Source organism: Lynx rufus, unplaced genomic scaffold (assembly GCF_022079265.1).
Source record: "Lynx rufus isolate CCGP_SWC_20201006 ecotype Redwood Valley unplaced genomic scaffold, mLynRuf1.p SCAF_2, whole genome shotgun sequence".
Taxonomy (NCBI): domain Eukaryota; kingdom Metazoa; phylum Chordata; class Mammalia; order Carnivora; family Felidae; genus Lynx; species Lynx rufus.
The window spans coordinates 110,898,397-110,921,523 of NW_025814834.1; the positions used below are offsets into that span (position 1 = coordinate 110,898,397).

The following is a 23,127-nucleotide window of genomic DNA, read 5'->3' on the forward strand; positions in this document are numbered from 1 at the left end:
AGAGTTGAACTACATGATCATAAACACCCCCTTCAATTAAAATGCTCTTATATTTTCCTTATAGTTAAACCCAAGTTGCAGTCTAATGTACAACACTAACATGATGCAGGAGTATGCTTACCTGCCCAGTGTTTAAGAGTCTGTGTGGGTTACAGGAACAGCAACCCTTCACAGAGGCCAACTGGCATTTTAGATGTTGGAAGATCCTATCCTTATTTGACTCTGTGATCCAATTTTCTATGTATAAAAGCTAAATTAAATTCACTTCAAATTTTATATGAAGAATTTCACAGCAGCCCTGAGACAACTGGAATCCCATCACCCTGGGGATCCTCAACCCACAAGCAAAGAACAGGAAAATCATAACACCAGTTTTACTGTTTTATAATCACTGCTAAATTTCAGAAAATTTAGAAAAACAGGGAATGACAGAAAATGGATACTTGGAACCTAATAACTTATCTACTATACCAGACCTGCCTGCTACTAGAACTACTACTTGGAGATACAATTAACTTGGTTTAATAGATTCATATTGGTCCCATATACTCATGGAGGTACTAAGAAAAAATAGTTTTAAAAGGAAGCAAAAATCATGAATAAGCTAGAACACATATCATAAAAGTACATGGAAGTTCATTATACTTTTGTATGTTTGAAATTTCCGTAGCAAAATTTAAAATATTTAAATTTAAAATTAAAAGAGCCCCCACATAAAGAAGAAAATTCTACTCTCAATTAATATAGACAGGATGCTGGTATATTTTTTAAGCTACAGGAGCAGATAATAACTCAGCATCCATTTACCGTTATCCAAATTCACCTCAATTCAAATCTGAAAATATTTAACTGCTAGAATATCTCACATACATTCTACATTCCAGAGGAAAAGTTTTTTAAGTACTATTTAGAAACAGCTGCATCACAAAATTGGGTAACATTTCATTGGAACATGAAACTGAAAAATGTTATCATATGTCAGGTTTTCTTTTTTAATCCAAGATACATAGTGATTTTAAATCAGACTTCACAATTATTGTGGTCCTCCCTAGTCCTCTGTAAAAATAATTGTTTTGATACTTTAGAATATTGCTTTTAGTAACTACAATTATTGTTTCCTTTTTATTTCTTAGGATTTTCAAAGCCCAGAAAAAGTTGTCCATCTTATTTCTGTTTAACAGCGAAGACTTCTATCAAGAGTGAGGAAAGATGCAACATTATCACAGCATTAGGCAAGGAGTCAAGTGATAAGATTCTAGTCCTGGATCTGAACTTATTTCAGATGACCCTGAACATGTCATTTACTCCTGCTGGGTTATGATGCTCACCCATAAAATAACTCCAGCTAAATAACTCCAAAGACTCCATCTAGTTCTGAAATTACACAATATTATAGCCGTCATAGTGAGTACACTCTTTAATACGTACTATATCCTTATACTAGCTATCACCATACAGTAAGTACTGTGGATGAACCCACACAAAATGTGCAAAGCCAGGAATGTTTAAACAAATATGATTTCAAAAACTACTGGCTTGAAATATGGGTTAACTATCAAGGGCATTTATTTTCTTATCTAGAAAGCATCAACACTGAAGGCTTTATAAAGTTCTGGAACATTGTTAAAAGCTTGTAATTTAATCAAGACTTGAAAGGAAAGGAAAATTGCTGAACAGTAAGTTCTTGACACCCAATGTCTATGGTACTCATGTGTCTACCCTGCATTTATGTGTCAGAGGAAGATGTTACTTTTACACTATACTGAAATCAAGAGACTGAAGTAAAATGTTTGTTAAATCAGTACAAATTCAAATTAAGCACTTGAGAAAACTACCTTCCTAGTTAACAATAAACCAGTGAGATTACATGTTTTTATTAAATGTAAATGTTTTTGCCTCAATGTTTGTATTACATATATAAAACACAGTTAATTCCCTAACACCCACTGATTTCACATAAATGGTACTGATAAATTGTTAGCATTTTCAGAGCCTTACTTTAAAACTAACCTAATCCAAGGTAAAACTATGATTTCTTTTGTAGAAGGGAGTAATTCATAAACGTTAGTTTCTAATTATGAAATCAATAAAAGTAAACAAGAAATCCCTCCAAAATTTAATAACAAGTGGGCCATGTAATGTATAAATGTGATATACTTTAAAAAAATACATTTTTTTAAACACCTGCTTGCAGAAACAGCAATAATGAGAAGTACAGCTATTGATACTTCAGGTAATCATTGTAATAGGACTACCAGGAGAATGTGAGCCATGTAAATAAAAAATATAGTGTCATTATGTTGGAGAAAGCTACCTGGGCTACAAGACAGGAAAAGGAATATAGCCCTAACAGATAAATACAGATAAGCAAGTAATTGGGGAGGGGGGTGGAATGACAGAAGGGGAACAGTTGTATTTAATTTATAGCTCAAAGAATTCAAAGATTTTAGTAGTAATAAAAATCTACAAAATGACTGTGAACCAGAAAGAGAGTTCAGGCTTCTTTAAAGAGGCTGGCGGAGACGGTGTATATGTGAAAAAATTGAATGGAGATGTAAGCTGGTATTGTGGTATTGTGATGATTTAACCACAAATGCCTTCCCTATTTAAATATTCCAATCAGGACTGTTAGTACACGTACCTCGGAGAATTCTTTCCTCATGGCAACGAAGAAAGTCCCAGATTCTAACAGTGCCGTCATCAGAGCATGTAGCAAATTTATTATCCGTGGGTGAGAAACTGTTACATGAAGACACACAGCAGGGGAAAGAAGTCAGCATTTAACAGATTATCTGTGCTTCTCAGACAGGGAAAAATAAAAACACTGTGCTGCGTTATAAACAGGAGAGGGAAGTATTCCAAGAGTGAAGAAGCCCTTAAAGAGAATGTTGTCAGCTAACAAAAGCATCTCATCAAACGAAGAATTTAACACAGCAGTTGCGTCTTAGTTTTCAATCATTGATATTCAGAGACCTTTACCGGTGTATTATTAGCACTGATGCTTCCCACACTCCCCACAGAATATTTCCTGTCATACCAACAGAAAACGTGAAGCTCATTTAAGTGTAGAAACTAAATGAAATCTGTTTTTGCAATATTCCTACAAACACGCTGTTAAATCACATTAGGAATACCGCTCCAAAAATTAGCATCAGCTTCTTCTGCCTGGGACACTTCATGACATGATGAGCTGAAAATTTTGGACAGGCTCTTTAAAACTCGTGGCTAAACATCACTACATACAATGTTTCTCGTTTATTTGCAAGGTCTGTGGAAAACTTTCACACCTTCTCCCTGGCAAGCTATTCCATGAATGTTGCTCCTTTTAGGGAAAACTTTAACACAGGGACCTTCAGACTGTGTTTGAAGCCAAAGGTAATCTCCTGCAAAGGATTTTGCCATCTTTACCTCCTTGCCATGAAAGACCATCACGTTTCTCATCTACCTCTAAGAACTTCCTTGAACTTTTGGGTCCTGTGACTAACAAAGAACCAACTGTGAAAACTCAATGTATGGGCAGGACACTACAGCACAGTCTTTGCAGAAGCATGTCAGTCCAACAATTTTTGTTAAGGCTCTGAACGTAGAAACAAGTGACTGCAGCGGATGATGTTTCTATAAAGATGTCAACCTCCTCCCACACATGGGCGGTACGACCGTAAAGAATGCTGCTTAGCTTTATTCTGAGGCTGCAGCAATTCGTCAGGCTTGTTTTTGAAACTTTGTTTTCCAGTTTTACTATGCATATCTCATTGATATGTAAAAATATACAACTCACTGAAAATACTTTAAACTCCACTTATTATTATACATTTGCATAACTGATGTTCTCAACAGTGAATCAGAAGAAAAAGTCCTAGAGTCCTCTTGACAATGGTCTGCTTACAGTTTCAAAGCTTGAAGAACCCATTCATTACTCCATTAACGTTTGCCACATCCAGGGTCACTTGTGAGTTTTTAGTCCTACTACACTTTCCTTTTGAAGTCGTGGCATAACCAAGCCAACCAGGTCTTCACTTAAGCCTTTTTTTCTTGTATTTTGTGTGAACTCTGAAGGTGTTTTCTGTAGGCTTTAGATTTTATTCAGTTGTATAATTAAAGACTGAATTCTTTATTTGGAATGAAAGATTCTTATCTTACACAGTAGGTAATAAAAAGGAATAACGTATACACATTATTAACCATAAATGAAAAGAGAAAACCAGTGCAAAATGCGGCAGACAATACATCTCTAACATATTGCAAAGGCTGATACCGGGACAACACTACTTCAGAAAAGTGCCAGCAAAATGGTGAATGTGTGAAAACAAAGAAAAATATTGTGTTTATAGGGTGCAGAAAGTATCCCAGAATCTGACAGAGCCCATGCATCTCTGCACCCAGAATACACTTAGAGAATAATTTAACCATGACAATAGGGACTACAGAAAATGGTATATTGTGTATAAACCTGGCCTCTCTAATCGCCTCCTTATGTGCCTGGAACATCTTGACGTTGTTCATGTTCGACTGCCAATATTTCACATATCCTCCATGGTCTGCTGTCAACATCCACATGTCATTATGTGACCAAGTCATGGCCCTCACTGGGCTATCATGAGCCTGTGAAAACATAAAACAGTTTAAACATTATATAAAAGAATATATGACAGAAGGCTTTACAGGAGCAGACATCAACTCACAACAATTACTTGTCCAATTTCAAGTTTAAAACGCCAACAAAGTAACTGTATCTCCAGTTCGTTACAGGACCACAGGAGGATGCTACAGTCTGATGATTACTGTTACCTGTAATATTGTTTCAAAATTGAAGGTGAGTCCATTCCACAAAGTGAACTCTCCACTAGAAGCTCCAGTGACCAAACGTCTTCCTTCTGGAGTCCACTAGGAAAGAAAAAGAAGACAGGTTATCCAAGGTCACAATTCCTCAATCTTAGTTAATTTTTAAAGCACTTAGAAAGGATTTATAAAATATCCAATAATCACCATTAAATAGACAATACTTCCACTGAATCGTAGTTCAGATTTATAAGTACTTTGTCAGAAAAAAAAAAAAAAACATGTTAACACAGTGCAGGGAAAGCTCTAGCACTTTAGCCCATAAACTAAATAATGGCAAATATATTCTAAGTATCTGGTTAAGTTACATATACCTACATACATTAAAGAACCTTTAAAAACAAAATTTGCAAAGACCACATTTTTCTAGGATACAAGGCAGGCTAACAAATAAAATGGTCAGTCACCAAAAAAAAAAAAAAAGAATTACATCTGCTAGTGGACCAATTCAAGCAGAAAAGTTAGTGGTGTTTTATGAAAAAAGCTAATTTAAGGACATCAAGGCTATCAAACTTTTCCTGGCAACTAAATGTACTTTAAAAAGCTCTCCTCTGTTCACAGTATCAAGCAGTCTTATACTAATCTACTTTCCAAAACATGTAATACAACACTCACGACTAACACTACAGCAATATTTTAATGCCATTATTTGTATACTGAAGGAAATCTGTGACATATGCTTATCAATTCAAAACACAACATTTTTTCTCAACTTTTTATTTTCAAGTTTCCATGACAGATTACACACTAATTTTCCTTAGACAATGTAAATACATGAAATGAAAATACAACAACTGCATTTTCCAAACTAAAAATTGTAACACATACTTGAAAACTGAAGTGTGCTTATCAGAATAGCAGGATGAGATACATAAAATAAAGACTATTTGGGGGGTGCTGGGTGGCTCAGTCAGTTAAGTGTTGACTCTTGGTTTCGGCTCAGGTCAATAATTTCACAGTTTGTGAGTTCAAGCCCCACATAGGGCTCCCCGCTGACAGCTCAGAACCTGCTTGGGATTCTTTCTCTCTCCTTCTCTCTCTACCCCTCCCCTGCTTGTGCGCTCTCTCAAAATAAGCAAAAATTTTTAAAAATAAGGGGCGCCTGGGTGGCTCAGTTGGTTGAGTGTCTGACTCTTAGTTTTGGCTCAGATCATGATCTCACTGTTTCCAAGTTCAAGCCCCAAGTTGGCTTCTGTGCTGACAGCACAGAGCCTGCTTGGGATTCTCTCTCCACCCTCTCTGTCCTTCCCCGACTTGCACATGCACTCTCTCTCAAATAGATTAAAAAAAAAAAAAAAAATTACAAAAAAAGACTACTTGGTAAACCTGGCTTTTTACTGCTTACCTGCACATCACGACTTTGACTATTATGAATAAAATCTTCCTACTTTCCTAGTTCCTGTTATCTGCTATGGATTGTAACAAAGTAAATACTACAGGCAAACCAACTATAGGCACAGGACCCTGTTTTTATGTCTTAATTTCTTATAATTTGGACTCTGCCTCCACTATGTGCAAGTGTCTCCTAAGATCTTACAGTCTGATCACCATATAAGAAATTTATCTAATGAACTGCAACAAATAAAGTTTTACCCTTCTGTACTGTGATGCAAAACGCTCAGATTTTATTCATTTCAAAAGATGTTCTGGGGCAGCTGGGTGGCTCCATCAGTTAAGTGTCTGACTTTGGCTCAGGTCATGATCTCACAGTTTGTGATTTCGAGCCCTGCATCGGGGTCTGTGCTGACAGGTCAGAGCCTGCAGCCTGCTTTGGATTCTGTGTGTCCCTCCCTCTCTGCCCCTCCCCTGCTCATGTTCTGTGTGTGTGTGTGTGTGTGTGTGTGTGTCTGAAAAAAACTAAATAAACATTAAGAAAAAGAATGTTAAGGGGCGTCTGGGTGGCTCAGTCGGTTAAGCGTCCGACTTCGGCTCAGGTCATGATCTCGCAGTTCGTGAGTTCAAGCCCCAAGCGGGGCTCTGTGCTGACAGCTCAGCGCCTGGAGCCTCATTCAGATTCTGTGTCTCCCTCTCTCTCTGCCCCTCCCCTGCTCATGTTCTCTCTCAAAAATAAATAAAATGTTTTAAAAAGTTAAAAAAAAAAAAAAAAAAGATGTTCTCTATTATGCTAAGAAGATATTAAAGTCAGCTGCATACCGGGGCACCTGGGTGGCTCAGTCGGTTAAGAAACTGACTGTTGATTTCGGCTCAGGTCACCATCTCACAGTTTCAAAGCCGTGAGAGTCCATGCGCACAGAGCAGAGCGTGCTTTGAATCCTGTCTCCCTCTCTCTGCCCCCACTAAACCCCACCTCTCTCTCTCAAAAATAAATAAATAGGGGTGCCTGGGTGGCTCAGTCGGTTGGGCGTCTGACTTCGACTCAGGTCATGATCTCGCGGTCCGTGGGTTCGAGCCCCACGTCAGGCTCTGTGCTGACAGCTCAGAGCCTGGAGCCTGTTTCAGATTCTGTGTCTCCCTCTTTCTCTGACCCTCCCCTGTTCATGCTGTCTCAAAAATAAATAAATGTTAAAAAAATAAAAATAAAATAAAATAAAATAAAATAAAATAAAATAAAATAAAATAAAATAAAATAAAATAAAATAAAATAATAAATGTTAAAAATAAAATTAGCTCTTACCAAATTTCTTGACAAACAAAATTATATAACATACTGGTTGGCTCTACCAACAAAATAGCCATTAAAATAAGTTTCTCGACTGATGTTTTCTACTGCTTTAGGCCTCTGAAGCAAACAGGAGACAGAAGGCTGACTGTAGCATCTCCCCCAGCCCCTGAGTTCTGCCTGCTGTCTGCCATACCTAGTATCAGAGAACTTGCTTATTATGTTCATTTGCCACAATGTTTGCTATAACTCTCTTTTCTCTGTCCCATTTTTTTCTTCCCCAATTCTTATTTGCTCAACTCTATTAGCTATCTTACATTTCTGGACTTGATGTACTGCTAACCAACAAGTACATTCTTACTTAGCAAATCACAAAGAAAATGATTATACTATCACAAATGGTAATATTAACTGAATGCCTGGGAGACAAAGATGGGAAGACTTTTTATTCCAAACCCCTTCAAATTCTCAAGTTTTGAACGATGTCAATCCACTATTTATTTAAAAATATACATTTTTTAATTTCATGCAAATGTATGGAGTACCTACTATGTACCTTAATGGAGCTAATATTTATGGTTGACCATTGGTCTTTAGCTCTTCTCAGGTGTTTTCCTTACTAGTGACACCTAACAGTCTTCATTAACCCTGAGATGCACTTTCTAAACAGCAGCAAAAGCATCCCTATTCAAGAGCAAGTCCGAGACCTGCTGCAATATAGACCCATAGCCTGCGCAGAGAATTCTATGGAAATTGTAACATGAAGAACAATCCAAAAGCAGTATCTTACTCAATGTGGCTATAGTAGGTAAGTGACTGGGTATTTCAAAAGATTTATTAGCAACACACCAATGTTCATACCAGATATATATTTAAAATAATTTAATTTTCTCTGTCCTGTTAAGCATATGTACAGATTAACTCAGGATTAACTTTTCCAAAAAACATCCAAAAGAATACTTACCCTAACAACAAATACAGGACACTTTACTTTATTTGTTGATGTTCGAACAAATTTTGTTGTTACTGCATTCATAGGATTATTCAACATCCCTATAGGTGGGACCAGCTACAAAAAGAGAAAATTGGGTTTTAAAGAGCTCCTGATTATGCACAGAGCATAATCCAGGGACAGAGCAAGGTAATTATTTCAACATGTAAAGACAAATTCAAGACTATACAGGACTTTCAAAAAACTATTATTATAGGTAATAATCAGTCAGTATTAATTAAATTTAAAAAACTGAGACACAGGACAGTTAAATGCCCATTATTAATAAAAAAAAAAAACAAAAAAATCAAGTACCAGATTTCACCAATTACCTCTCAAGGTCAACATAATAAAAACATGTTTCACAATAAGCCAAATTTAAAATTAGCTTTCGTATTCCACAGACTTTGAGGTAGTGGTCTTTTGTTAGACATGGCTTTAAGCCCCAAATAAAAAGTTCACCCACCATTAGAGTACAAGAAAAATTTTAATTGAGATAAAAACCAACGGAGTACATACATGTTATATTATCTCTTTAGGAATCTTTTGTTTTAATTATAAATCCGTAAAAAGAAAATTCCATGTTGCATTTGAGGTCACATAGTTTTAGGTTCAAATGTCCAAGCAAAGAGGTTTTATTTAACTAGTGTGACACATCTTAATACTCACATCATTATAATAACCTGCGTCAGGCTGAACTGCCCGCATGTCTCTCTGGTCTCTTTGCCATATTCTATTCTGTTTGAAATAAACAAATTAATTAATTAACATATGGCGCATTATACTCAGTTTCAAACTAAAGTAAGCATTAACAGAATGTAAGCTGCTATCAAATGGGGAGAAAATAGGATTAAAACCTTTTCACAGGTTCTAACACAAAGATAACAGTGGGTATCTTAAAGAGACCTTATCCTAGGGGTGCCTGAGTGGTTCAGTGGGTTAATCACCAGAATCTTGATTTCCGCTCAGGTCATGACCTCTGTTGGTGAGGTTAAGCTACACCTTGGACTCTGCACTGACAACACAGAGCCTGCTTAGGATTTTCTCTCTCCCCCTCTCTCTGCACTTCTGCCACTCATGTGCCCACAGCACTCCTTCTCTCTCTCAAAATAAACACACATAGAAAAAAATTTCTTTCTCTCACACACACAAAAATTTTTTTTCTATGTGTGTTTATTTTTGTGTGTGTGAGAGAAAGAACGAGCATGAATGGGGAAAGGGCAGAAAGAGAGGGAGAGAGAAATCCCAAGCAGACCCTGAGCTCCCAGCACAGAGCCTGACGTGGGGCTCAAACCCACAACGTGTGAAATCATGACCTGAGCCAAAACCAAGAGTCGGACACTTAACCGAGCAACCCAGGTGCCCCAGAAAAAATTTTTTTAAAAATCAGGGGCACCTGAGTGGCTCAGTCAGTTGTGTCTGACTTTAGCTCAGGTAACGACCTCACGGTTGGGGAGTTCGAGCCCCGTGTTGGGCACTGTGCTGACAGCTCAGAGCCTGCTTCAGATTCATATTCATTCTCTCTCTCTCTCTCTCTCTCTCTCTCCCCCTCTCCCTCTCTCGCTCACCCCCTGCCCCTCCCCCCGACTCATATTCTGTCTCTTCCCTTCTCTCAAAAATAAAGACATTTAAAAAAATTAAAAATTAAAAGAGAGAGAGCTCGAGAGAGAGCTCTTACCCTACTTACATTGCTTAGAATCTCCCTCCTCTCTTTACTACACCTCATCCCCAACCAATCATCCAAGATACTGCTGACCATTCTCACCATACTTTAATAAAAGGAAAAAGAATAAGGGATAGATAGGCAGATGTCTTCAGTTTCTTCAAAATCCTCAGCACAAAACAATTTCTGGTATCCTGCCCTTGGTTGTCTTAAGACATCTCAAGCTTAGACTAGTTTTGCAACTGAATTACCTGGAAAAACCTAAATCTGTCTTCACCTCTGAATGAATCTTTTTCTCATGTCTGCAACATACTAATTATATCCAATATGCCAACAGGTCTTTAACAGGTCTCAGGTAAGAAAAAGCAAACGTGGGGCGCCTGGGTGGCGCAGTCGGTTAAGCGTCCGACTTCAGCCAGGTCACGATCTCGCGGTCCGTGAGTTCGAGCCCCGCGTCAGGCTCTGGGCTGATGGCTCGGAGCCTGGAGCCTGTTTCCGATTCTGTGTCTCCCTCTCTCTCTGCCCCTCCCCCGTTCATGCTCTGTGTCTCTCTGTCCCAAAAATAAATAAACGTTGAAAAAAAAAAAAAAAAAAAAAGAAAAAGCAAACGTTTTCTTCATTGGAGGCCAGAGAAGACCAAAACCTGATCAAAGTAATAGGGTTAGTAATCAAAAGCGAGTCACAGAGGCTAATTCCTTGGTGAAGACAAGTAAATAAAGAACTCAAAGGGAGAAAGATCAGACAGAGGTTTCTGCAGACCCCTATCCTGCCTGTGAGTGCCACCCACCAGCAGGGCCTGAAGAGTCCCTGTGCCTTGTGCCAGAGCCTCAGACACGCAGAACCGCTATTCTGAACGTGTGTTCTCACAGGAATATCCTCATATTGGTAGTGTCAACATTTCATATGTACGTGGGTTTAACAAGTGTCTTAAGGCTGGCCTAGGGATTAAAGTACCACTTTCTAAGATTTGCTATGAACTTTAGAACAAGGCCTATTTCTAAATTAGAGTTTAAATTTCACAATTTTTGAGAAGACTCACACATGCAAAGAGTCAAAATGTACTGGTGACCAGCTGCACTCTGGAACTGCACTCCATCCCATTAATCCAAGGACACAGCTATGCTTATAACCCTGTATTTTAAAAAGTTTCTTTTTTTAAAAAAAGACAAAGTTTGATCATCAGAAGCACATTAACTTACCTCCAAATACTTAATTACAGATGGATTATAGTCTATGGTTTTTCGGTTTACTGCTTTTCTCATCCGTTTTCCATCAAAAGTAAGCTGTTGCATTGCTTGCTGCTGTGCAAAATCAGGTCGCTTATAAAAGAGTTGTCGAGGTGCTTGGTGTTGGAACCTTGGCATATGGAAAAAACGAGGAGGAGAACCAATTTCTGTAGCCATGGTGAAGTTTTCGTTCTAGGACACTAGGGTAGGGAAAAAGTACTTTCAATACAAACATCAGCACTAAGCACTGCTTGAAAATATTTTTAAATGAGTTACTTTTTACACTTCTCTTCCTTTTTCAAATAAGTATCATTTCTAGCTTTTAGTCAACCTATTTACAAAATGAACTATTGGATTTAATGGCAGAGACCAGTTATATATTTTAAAAAGGTCAATTCACAGAATAAGTGCTAATAAGCATTTATTAGAAAATTCAGGCTGACGGAAAGAAAAAACCACAGTTTATAACAGCGTGGGGTGTGTGTGCTGAGTATTGTGCATGTGTGAGGTAGGGGGTAGGGTAGAACCACTGAGAACTGTTCACATTGTTAAAATGAAGTTTTCGGGAGGCGTCTGGGCAGCTCAGTCAGTTCAGAGTCTGACTCTGGCTCAGGTCATGACCTCACAGTTTGTGGGTTTGAGCCCCACATCAGTCTCTGTGCTGACAGTGCAGATTCTCTGCCTCTCTCTCTCTGCCCCTCCCCAACTTGTGTTCTCTCTCAAAAAAAAAAAAATAATTTTAAAAAATGTGTGTGTGTGTGTGTGTGTGTGTGTATATATATATATATGAAGTTCTCAGGGCACTAGGGTGGCTCAAGTGGCTAAGCATCTGACTTCATCTCAGGTCATGATCTCACAGTTCGTGGGTTCGAGCCCCATGTTGAGCTCTCTGCTGTCAGCACAGAGCCAGCTTCAGATTCTCTGTCTGCCTCCCTTTCAGCCCCTCCCCTGCTCACACACTCTTTTCCATTAGAAAAAAAAATTTTTTGTTTAATGTTTATGGGGGCGCCTGGGTGGCTCAGTCGGTTGAACATCCGACTTCGCCTCAGGTCATGATCTCACAGTCTGTGAGTTTGAGCCCCACGTCGGGATCTGTGCTGACAGCTCAGAGCCTGGCTTCGGATTCTGTGTCTCCCCCTCTCTCTGCTCCTCCCCAGCTCATGCTCTCTGTCTCAAAAATAAATAAAAACATTAAAAAAAAATTTAATGTTTATGTATTTTTGAGAAAGGAAGAGAGACAGAGTGGGCAGAGGGGAGGGGCAGAGAGAGAAGTAGATACAGAGTCAGAAGGAGGCTCTAGGCTCTGAGCTGTCAGCAGAGCACCTGACTCAGGGCTTGAACTCAGGAGCCACGAGATCATAACCTGAGCCAAAGTCAGACACTTAAGTGACTCACCCAGGTGCCCCCCAAAATAAACATTTTTTTAAAATAAATAAAAATATTAAAGCTTATCATAAGACCCCATTTTATTTATGCAAGAATAACTAAAAATTTTTTTTAAATCTGGGGGGGCATCTGGATGGCTCAGTTAGTTGAGTGACTGACACTTGATTTCGGCTCAGGTCATGTTCCTGAAGTTCATAAAATCGAGCCCCACATCAGACTCTGTGCTGACAGCACAGAGTCTGCTTGGGATTCACTCTCCCTCTCTCTCTGCCCCTCCCTGACTTGTGGGCTCTCACTCTTTCTCAAAATAAATAAACATTAAAAAAAATTGTAAAAAAAAAAAATTTTCTTTTTCTTTCTAATTTTTAATCTTTTTTGTCCTTTCAAATTTCCTAGGAATAGTGTAAAAAGAGCAATAAACTATCCTATTTTGTATGAATTGTGAAAGTATGTATATCTAATTTCAGGATCAAAACAACTACCACAAAAACGTATTTCTCAGCATTGTGTATTTACATATTCATACAAGCAACACTAACATCTGAACAGAAAAAATATTCTCTTGATTTCAACTCAGGTCTTGACATCAGGTTCATCAGATGGAGTCCCACATTGGGGCTCTGTGCTGAGCAGGGAGCCTGCTTAGGATTCTCTCTCTCTCGCTCCCTCTGCCCCTCTCCCCTGCTTGTGCTCTCTCGAAAAAAAATAATAAATTGTTTTAAAAAGCTCAAAAATAAATAAAAATCAAATGAACATCTTTAGGGGTGTCTGGCTGGCTCAGTCAGTAGAGCCTTCAACTCTTGATCTCAAGATCATGAGTTCAAGCCCCAATCTAGGCATGGAACCTACCTAAAATAAATTTTTAAAAACAAATAAACAAACAAACATTTTTAGGGGCTACACTTCAAGGAACTATATATCACCAAATGGAGAAAATGAAAATAAGAGCTTTATCCTCCATAATTACTGTGATTTCTACTTACTCTATTATTCACTTAAGCTACATTAACAGAACAACTTAAACTACACTCAGGTTTGTCCCCAAAGCATGTTCATCTATCTAGTGTGGAGGGAAGGTGGGACAAGAAAGATAAACTAAGGTACAGAGAGGACAAGTAGTTTGGATATGATTATTAAACACTACATACTAACAAGAAAACCAAACAGCTAAGGAAAAAAAATCCACATGAAACAATGAACTCATCATGTCTTTATTGTACACACAAGCCTTCAATGTTTCAAGCAATAAGCAAAATTTCATCAAGTGCCTACTTTATATTATACCCTGCACCACATATAGCATATCATTCTGATTTACTGAGTATCACTTCTAAGTTCAGAGAACAGATTTCAGACCTTGTGGTGGTTGGACCCATCTCTATTTTTGGCAAATACAAAGACTCCTGAGTTCACAAGAGTTTGCAGCATATTCTTAGCCTTCAAGCTTTCAACTACTCCCCAAAAATAAGCAAACCACTCAACTTCTCTGCCTATGTTTTCTCAACCTGGACAAGGAAGTTAATGTACATAACTTCCAAGATTCTTTTTGCTCAAAGATACTATTTTAAATGAAATCTACTATTCTGTTAGCCAACACAGTGACTAGTCTGTTGAACAAAGTAGAATATCCAGACTTAGTTCTCCACTGTTTGTGCACACAAGTCTATACCAGCATTATAATTATGGTTCTTGCCGCAACTGACACAAAGTAACAGGTTTTGTAAGCTTCATCATGTGGCAATTATACCAAAATTATACCTGAAGATAGAAAAGTGAAAAGAAAAAAACCGTAAGTGCTTTCCTTCAATAACAGTCATTACAAATTTCACATTGTAGAACTGTGCTAAACAAGAACTCATTTTATTGAACCTAAGCCTCCAAATAAAGTAACACAAACTGTACATGAATGCTAACAAAGCCTCAAAAATTATGAAACGAATAGTACAATGAAGAGAAAGAACAGGAAGGTATTCATTAGTAAGGGTAAGACTTAAGTTGGAAATTAGATAGGAAAATTAATATAGGGTAATGAGCAGGCACTACCAAATGTACTGAGGCAGTTCCCAGCCATGAATACACACATACTTAGAAATTGCTGAAACAGTTGAAAAATCCCCATGGCAAAGGGAAGCATAATGAGAAATTCAATTCATTTCAAGAATTTATCAGTGAGCACTAACTACCTGACAGGCTCAAAAGACACACACACACACACACACACACACACACACACACACACACTGCTATCAAAAGACTGACAGTTTGTAAGTAGGTATTGTACCTGACTACAGTAGCTATGGCAGAATTTGGTCCAATTATCAAATCAAGTAATTCTTACCATGTCAACCAGTAATCAGAACTTCTGATCACAAAAAAAAGCTTGTTTTCCCAAACTGAGATGAAATAATTCTAACCAAGAGCAAATTATCTATGCATTACAGAGCTAGGATAGCAAGTACAATAAGTATGGAACTTCTAAAAATAATAAAAGGTTTTAAGATCCCCACATGATTAACACAAACCTGGACTCCACTGTCAGAACCTTAGCCTGGAAACCTCTATTTTAAGATTATTGATCTCCAGGGGCACCTGGGTGGCTCAGCTGGTTAAGCGTCTGACTCTTGATTTCAACTCAGGACATGATCTCGCAGTTTTGTGATTTTGAGCCCTATGTCAGGCTTTGTGCTGACCATGTAAGCATGCTTAGAATTCCTCTTTCTCTACCCCACTCATGCTCTCTCAAAATAAATAAATTAACTTAAAAAAAATTTTTAAGACTATCGATAGCCAAACCAGTAAATATGTCCTGGGATGAATAGTCTACCCTAAATGAGATCTGATACCTACAAAGTCCCAGAACTTTGAAGGGACCTACATGAGTGGTGAAGAAGGCCAGTAACAAAAGCATCATCATGATCCCTTTTTCTTCACTGCCCAATCTTTAATAAATGTGAATCCCCAACAAATTAGGAGAAATTATAATGAGACCATTCAGTTTTTTAAAGAATAAACAAGACAGCTGTTTATATAAGTAGTTTTTAAAAGTTCACATGATTCTGTATCTTGACTGTGGTAGCAGATACACGAACCTATCCAAAAGGTTATATCTGATTGTACAGTGTCATTTATGTGACATTCTTGAAATAACAAAATAACAAAAATGGAGAACAGGAGTTAGGGATAGGGAAGGGGTGTGATTATAAAAGGGGAACTACTGTGGTGATGAACTGTTAAGGATCTTGACTGTGGTGGTAAATACACAAATATATACATATAATGAAATTACAGAAAAGTACTCACACGAGCACCAGTAAAACTCAAGAAATCTGTATAAGATATATAGATTAAAATCAGTATTAATCTCATCTTGTGATATTGTGCTATCATTTTCAAGCTGTTACCCCTGGGAGAAACTAGACAAAGTACATGGGACCATTAGGTATTTTTTTTTAATTTTTTTAAATTTACTTTTTAAGACAGAGAGAGAGACAGAGCATGAGTGGGGATGGGGCAGAGAAGAGAGGGAGACACAGAATCTGAAGCAAGTTCCAGGCTCCGAGCTGTCAGCACAAAGCCCAACACAGGGCTCAAACTCACAAACTGTGAGATCATGACCTGAGGCAAAGTTGGATGCTTAACCAACTGAGCCAGTCAGGCACCCCATTCGGTATTTTTCTTCCAAATGCACTGAACATATAATCATCTCAATAAAAACTGATTAAAAATGTTAACATGAGGGGCACCTGGGTGGCCCAATCCATAAAGTATCTGACTTCAGCTCAGGTCACAATCTTGCCGTTTGTGGGTTTGAGTCCCACACTGGGATCTGCACTGTCAGCTTAGAGCCTGTTTCGGATTCTCAGCCTCCCTCTCTCTCTGCCCCTCCCCCATTCGGGTATTCTTTCTCCCCCCCTCCCCCCCCTCTCTCTTTCTCTCTCTCTCTATCGGGGGGCCTGGGTGGCTCAGTCGGTTAAGTGTCAGACTTCCCCTCAGGTCATGATCTCACAGTTCAGGAGTTTCAAGCCCTCCATCAGGCTGTGCACTCACAGGGACAGCCGGCTTTGGAGTCTCTCTCTCTGCCCCTCCCCAGTTTGCGCTTTCTCTCAAAATAAACTTAAAAAAATAAAATAATTAAAAAATAAAGATTCTATCTCTCCCCCTCTGCCCCTCTCCCCTGCTCACTTGTTCGCTCTCTGGGGGAAAAAAAAGGAAAGAAAAAAAAAAGAGCATTTTAAGACTACCATAAATTTGTTGATAACTAAATTGGACATTAAAAAGCAAATTTTTTGAAATGTTTATTTTTGAGAGAGAGAGAATATATTAGTGGGGAGGAGCAGAGAGAGAGGGAGCCAGAGGTTCCAAAGCAGGCCCTGCACTGACAACAGCAAGCCCAATCTGGGGCTCGAACTCCCAAACCATGAGATCATGACCTGAGCTGAAGTCAGACATTCAACCAACAGAGCCACCCAGGCACCCCTAAAAATCAATTTTATTTAACTTTCAGTGTAGGAGTTTTCCAACTTTTATAGCTTTCAGCCACAGTTTCAACTGCAGAACTCTTCATAACCTGGGGTAAGGAGCTTGCACTGCATACTTAGCTGTGAAGTTACTGAAACATTTTAGCGGATACTGAACTTGACCAATTTAACATGTTACTTAATACTATACTTGGGCTTTTAGATTGTTTACTGTGCCATTTCAAGAGCTTTTACATATAATCCACACATGAACATAATTCTGGCTGTCGACTTAATTAGAAAATAATTCAATATTCCACAAGTGTGATTCTGGGATAAAGAAATCTGTACTATCAATTGTTTCAATGGAGATAAACTCAGTGTGGTTTTTCCCCTTGTCATTAGCATACAAAACAAGAGAGCTTTTCCATTTTTATGTGTTTTTTAAACTGGATTATGTATCAACTTACCAACTATTTAAGCCAATAAAAACTGAACAAAGGAAGTCTCACTGGATTACTGAATTCATCTTTGCAAAAGTAAAAATGATGTAACATTTTCTAGATAAAGTAATCTCCTAAACTAGGAATAAGGAATTCAAAGATTCAAGTATGAGCCAAAACCAGCAGTTCCCAAAGCCAGGCTTTAAGGCTCTCATCTTCATTCTTATTTAACTGTATGGGATATAAACCAAGCAGCAGAGATTTTTTTTAATGTTTATTTATTTTGAGGGAGAGAGAGCAGGGAAGAGAAAGAGATAGAGGAGAGAGTCAATCCCAAGCAGGCTCCACACTGTCAGCACAGAGCCCGACGAAAGGTTCAATGAGAAAAACCACAAGATCATGACCTGAGCCAGAATCAATAATCAGGCACTTAACCAACAGAGCCATCCAGGCACTCCGTGAGCAGCAGCGCTTTTTAAAGCGTGAATCATCAAACAACCACAACCAAGATGCAGAACCCTCTGTTATCAATCTCCTATCACTACCCCTAATCCCTGGCAACAACTGATGTTTCCCATTACTGTAATTTTTCTCTTTTGTTGAATGTCATATAAATAAAATCACACACTGTGTACCCTTTTGAGTCTGGCATTTTTCACGTAGCTTAACACTTTTGATATTCACCAATGTTGTAGCAAGTACCAATAATTCCATTTTTTTTTTAAGTTTTATTTATTTACTGAGAGAGAGAGAGAGAGAGAGAGAGAGAGAGAGAGAGAGAGAAAGAGAAAGCAGGGGAGAGGCAGAGAGTGGGAGAGAGAATCCCAAACAGACTCCACACCATCAGTACAGAGCACGACACGGGGCTCAATCCCATAAACCATGAGATCGTGACCTGAGCTGAAATCAAGAGTCAGATGGCTAACCGACTAAGTCACCCAGGTGCCCCCCACCAATAATTCCTTTTTTATTATTGAATTCTATGGATATACCACATTTTGTTTATCCATTCTCCAATTCAGGAGAATGCCCGTAGCACTTAACAATTTGAACAAAATTGCTACTGACATTCACATGTAGTTTTTGTGTGAACTGTTAAGTCTTCATTTTTCCTGAGTAAATATCTAGGATTGAAACTACAATGGTGGAGGGCGCCTGGGTGGCTCAGTTGGTTTAGTGTCCGACTTCAGCTCAGGTCATGATCTCGTGGTTTCATGAGTTTGAGCCCCATATCAGGCTCTGTTTGCTGTAAGCACAGAACCCACTTCAGATCCTCTGTTCCCCTCTCTCTTTCTGCCCCTCCCTCACTAGTGCTCTCTCTCAAAAATAAACATTAAAAAAAATTTTTTTAATTAAAAAACAAAACTACAGGGTCATGGAAGTTTTTGTTTAACTTTATGGGAAGCTTTCAAAAGATTTACCAAAGTGGCTGTACCATTTTGCATTCCCACAGCAATGTATTGTATGTGGGAATGTATGTGTTCCAGTTGCTCTACATCCTCACTAATACTTAATATTGTCAGCTAGGGAGAGAAGGATTGTTTATTTTCTTAGTCACCCTAACAAGCGTACAGTCACATCTCACTGTGGCTGTAATTTGCACTTCCCTAATGACTCATGATGCAGAGAATCTTTCAAGTCCTTACTTGCTACCCATACATCATGTCCAGTGAAGTTTCGGGTTCAAATCTTTTGCTCATTCTTTAATTCGGTTTTTTTCTTATTATAGAGTTTCAGAATTATTTCTGTACTCTACATATAAAATCTTTGTCAGATATGTGATCTGCAAATATCTTCTCTCAGTCTGCCACTTCTTTTCACTCTCTTCAGAGTATCTTTCAAAAAATGGAAGTTTTTATCTTTTTTTAAGTTTATTGGGGGGAGGGAGGGTGGGAGGGAGGGAGGGAGGGAGGGGGAAACAGAAAGAGGGAGAGAGGGAGGGAGGGAGGGAGGGAGGGAATATCCCAAACAGGCTCTGCACTAGCAGTGAGGGGCTCGAACTCATGAACCATGAGATCATGACCTGAGTCGAAATCAAGAATCACACCACAAAGATTAATTTGTGGTGTCGTTCATTTTAACAACATCCAATTTATCAATTTATGTTATGCTTTTGGTCATATGTAAGAAATTTCATCTAAGCCAAGGTTACAAAGATTTCTCTCCTTTGTTCTCTTCTGCCAACTGTATTATTTTACATTTTACATTTAGATCTCTGATCTATTTGAGTTCATTGCCACATTAGGTATAAGAGATAGTTTAAAATTCTTTTTTCTCATATGCTGTCCAATTGTTCTGACTCCATTATGTGGAAAAAAGGCTATCTTTACTGAATTGCCTTTACACCTTTATCAAAATCAACTGACTGCATTTTTTCTATGGGTCTACCTCAATACCCTGATCACTGTAACTTCACAGAAGGTCTTGAAATCAGCTACATTTCAGATCAAATCGCCAACTATGTTGTTCTTTATCAAATGGTCTAGCAATCTGTGTTCTTCTGCCATTTTATAATTTTTAAAAGCAGTTTATCATTATCTACAAAAAAAAGTGTTACTGATTTTGATCTGGGTGCACCAGGCTGAGGAGAAATTACATTTTAACAATACTGAGTCTTCAAACCACAAACAGTAATTCTCTACAAATATTTAGGCCTTCTTTGATTTGCTGCATCAGTGTTTCGTAGTTCTAGACACACAGATCCTGTATACACTTTGTCAGATTTACACCTATTTTTGGTGCCACTTAAGTGGTACTGTTTTTTACTTATTTCCATTCCTGGTTGTTCATTGCTAGTATAAACAAATACAACTAATTCTTATACATTGTCCGTATATTCTGCAACCTTGCTAAATTCACATGTTGGTCCTAGAATCTCTCTTGTAGATTCCTTGGAGTATTCTACATAGACAATCATATCATCTGCAAATACAGGCAATTTATTTCTTCCTTTCTGTTCTAAAAACTTTATTTCTTTTTTTGCCTTATCACACTTCTCCATCTTAAAGGAGAAAACATTGTCTTCACTAGTAAGCATTATGGCATTAGCTACATACTTTTGTAGATGCCCTTCATCACATAAAAGAAAAACTCAATTCCTAGAATTTCTAGTTTGTAAGAATTTTTATCAAGTATGAAAAATTTTGTCAAATGCTTCTTCTCAATGTACACAGATGATCATATGGCTTTTCTTAGTCTTAATACAGTAAATAAGCCTCAACAACTTTTAAATGTGGAACACACTTGCATTCCCAAGATAAATCCCACTGGTCATGATGTATCATCCTTTTAATATATTGGTGGAATTTAACTCACATCTTGTCGTGACTTTTGCATCTATGCTCATGAAGAATATTAACATAGTTTTCTTTTCTTGTAACATCTTTATCTGGTTTTATTATCAAGCCTCATATAATGAATTGGGAAGTATTCCTTCTAACATTTCCTGGGAGACACTGTGCAGATTTGGTATCTTTTCCTCTTACATGTTTGGTAGAATTCACCTGCGAAAACTTCAAGTTTCCTCCACTGGAAGGTTTTAAACTATGAATTCAGTTTCTTTAAAAGAAGACTATTCTAGGGCACCTGGGTGGCTCAGTTGGTTAAGCATCCAAATCTGATCTCAGTTGAGGTCTTGATCTCAGGGACATGAGTTCATGCCCCGTGTAGGTCCCCATATTGGTCACGAAGCCTACTTAAAAAAAAAAAAGATGAAGACTATTCCAGTTATCTATTCCTTCTGAGTGAGTTTTGGTAGTTTGTTCTTTGAAGGAATTGAGCAGTTTCACTCAAGCTGTCACATTTTGGGCATAGAGTTGTTCATGGTATTCTTATTATTGTTTTAATGTCTATAAGATCTGTAGTGACAGCTCCTCTTTCATTCCTGATATTGTTAACTTGGTCTCCTCCCTCACTATCCATGCTCTGCTTCTATTAAACAGTCTGTCATTCTTTCAAGTAAAACACCAGGTTTTGTAAAAAGTGAATATTAATATTAATATGAAAATTAAATAATTTCCTCAGGGAACTATTGTACTTCTGTAAATAGCAAAAGTGCTTTATCCACACTTCCCATTTCATCACACACTATCCATTAGTCTGCTTGGCTTGCCATAACAAACTAGTGCCGACTGAGAGGCTGAAACAAAAATTTATTTTCTCACAGTTCTGGAAGCTGAAAATCTGAGATCAGGGTGCCAGCACAGTCAGGCTCTTGGTTTGCAGACAGCCACCTTCTTGCTATGTCCTCACATGGCAGAAAGAGACAGCAAGTACTCTGGTGTCTCTTCTTATAGGGACCCATCAGGAAGCCCCTACCTTCATTCCCTCATTTAAACCTAATTATCTCCCAAAGGCCAGATTTCCAAATCCCATCACATTGGGGGTTAGGGCCTCAACATATAAATTTTACAGAGACATGATTCAATCCACAGTACGCTCTATTTAAAAAAAACATATATTCAAGGTGGGTGGGAAGATGGGTGATACAGGTAATGGGGATTAAGGAGTACACTTGTCATAATGCACACTGGATGATGTATGGAATAGGTGAATCACTACACTGTACATCTGAAACGAATATAAAACTGTGTGTTAACTATACTGGAATTAAAATAACTTGAGGGGGAAGGAGGCCTGGGTGGCTCAGTTGGTTAAGCATCCAGCTTAGGCTCAGGTCATGATCTCACAGCTTGTGAGTTGGAGACCCACATCAGGCTCTCTGCTGTCAGTGTGGAGCCCATTTTGGATAAATAAAAAATAAAAATAATTATAATTATAATAAAAACAAATTGGGGCACTTGGGTGGTTCAGTCGGTTAAGCATCTGACTCTTGATTTCAGCTCAGGTCATGATCTCACGGGTTTGTGAGTTTGAGCCCCACATCAGCCTCCATGCTGGCCATGCGGACCCTGCTTGGGATTCTCTCTCCCCCTCTCTTTCTGCCCCTCCCCTGGGCATACACGCTTTCTCTTTCTCAAAATAAATAAATAAATTTTAAAATAAAATAAATTAGAGGCACCTGGGTGACCCAGTTGGTTAAGCATCAGGTTCAGCTCAGGTCATGATCTTGCGGTTCGTGGGTTTGAGCACTGCAACGCACTCTGTGCTGACAGCTCAGAGCCTGGAGCCTGCTTCAAATTCTGTGCCTCCCACTCTCTCTGCCCCTCCCCCATTGGTGCTCTCTCAAAAATAAGCAAACATTTAAAAAATTAATTAAATAAAATAAATTAAAAACGCAAAACCAAAGTGGCGCCTGGGTGGCTCAGTCAGGTAAGTATCCAACTCTTGATTTCGGCTCAGGTCATGATCTAACAATTAGTGAGTTCGAGCCCCAAGTCAGGCTCTGCACTGACAGTGTGGAACCTGCTTGGGATTCTCTGTCTCCCTCCCTCTCTGTCTCTCTCTCCCAGAAATAAACATTAAAATATATATATATTCTCAAGGGTTGATATTTAATTAAATTATTTTTAATGTTTTACCAATAACATTCTCAGGTGAAAT

General features: G+C 38.3%; 1 protein-coding gene and 1 non-coding gene across 5 annotated transcripts in view; one reads left to right on the forward strand and one right to left on the reverse strand.

Moving 5' to 3' along the window:
* Nucleotides 1-23,127, reverse strand: part of WDR33 (WD repeat domain 33) — a 108,642-nt gene that overhangs the window by 58,373 nt on the left and 27,142 nt on the right. For all 4 annotated transcript variants that reach the window (XM_047084338.1, XM_047084337.1, XM_047084339.1 and 1 more), the window contains exons 2-7: nucleotides 11,313-11,539; nucleotides 9,120-9,188; nucleotides 8,424-8,528; nucleotides 4,789-4,884; nucleotides 4,451-4,602; nucleotides 2,642-2,739 (exon numbers count right to left, since the gene is read on the reverse strand). In XM_047084338.1, the coding sequence (XP_046940294.1) occupies nucleotides 2,642-2,739; nucleotides 4,451-4,602; nucleotides 4,789-4,884; nucleotides 8,424-8,528; nucleotides 9,120-9,188; nucleotides 11,313-11,516 (724 nt within the window). In that variant the 5' untranslated portion in view covers nucleotides 11,517-11,539. The remainder of the gene's footprint in view (nucleotides 1-2,641; nucleotides 2,740-4,450; nucleotides 4,603-4,788; nucleotides 4,885-8,423; nucleotides 8,529-9,119; nucleotides 9,189-11,312; nucleotides 11,540-23,127) is intronic.
* Nucleotides 7,179-7,263, forward strand: TRNAR-UCG (transfer RNA arginine (anticodon UCG)). The gene has a single exon. It is a non-coding gene; the product is annotated as a tRNA-Arg (tRNA).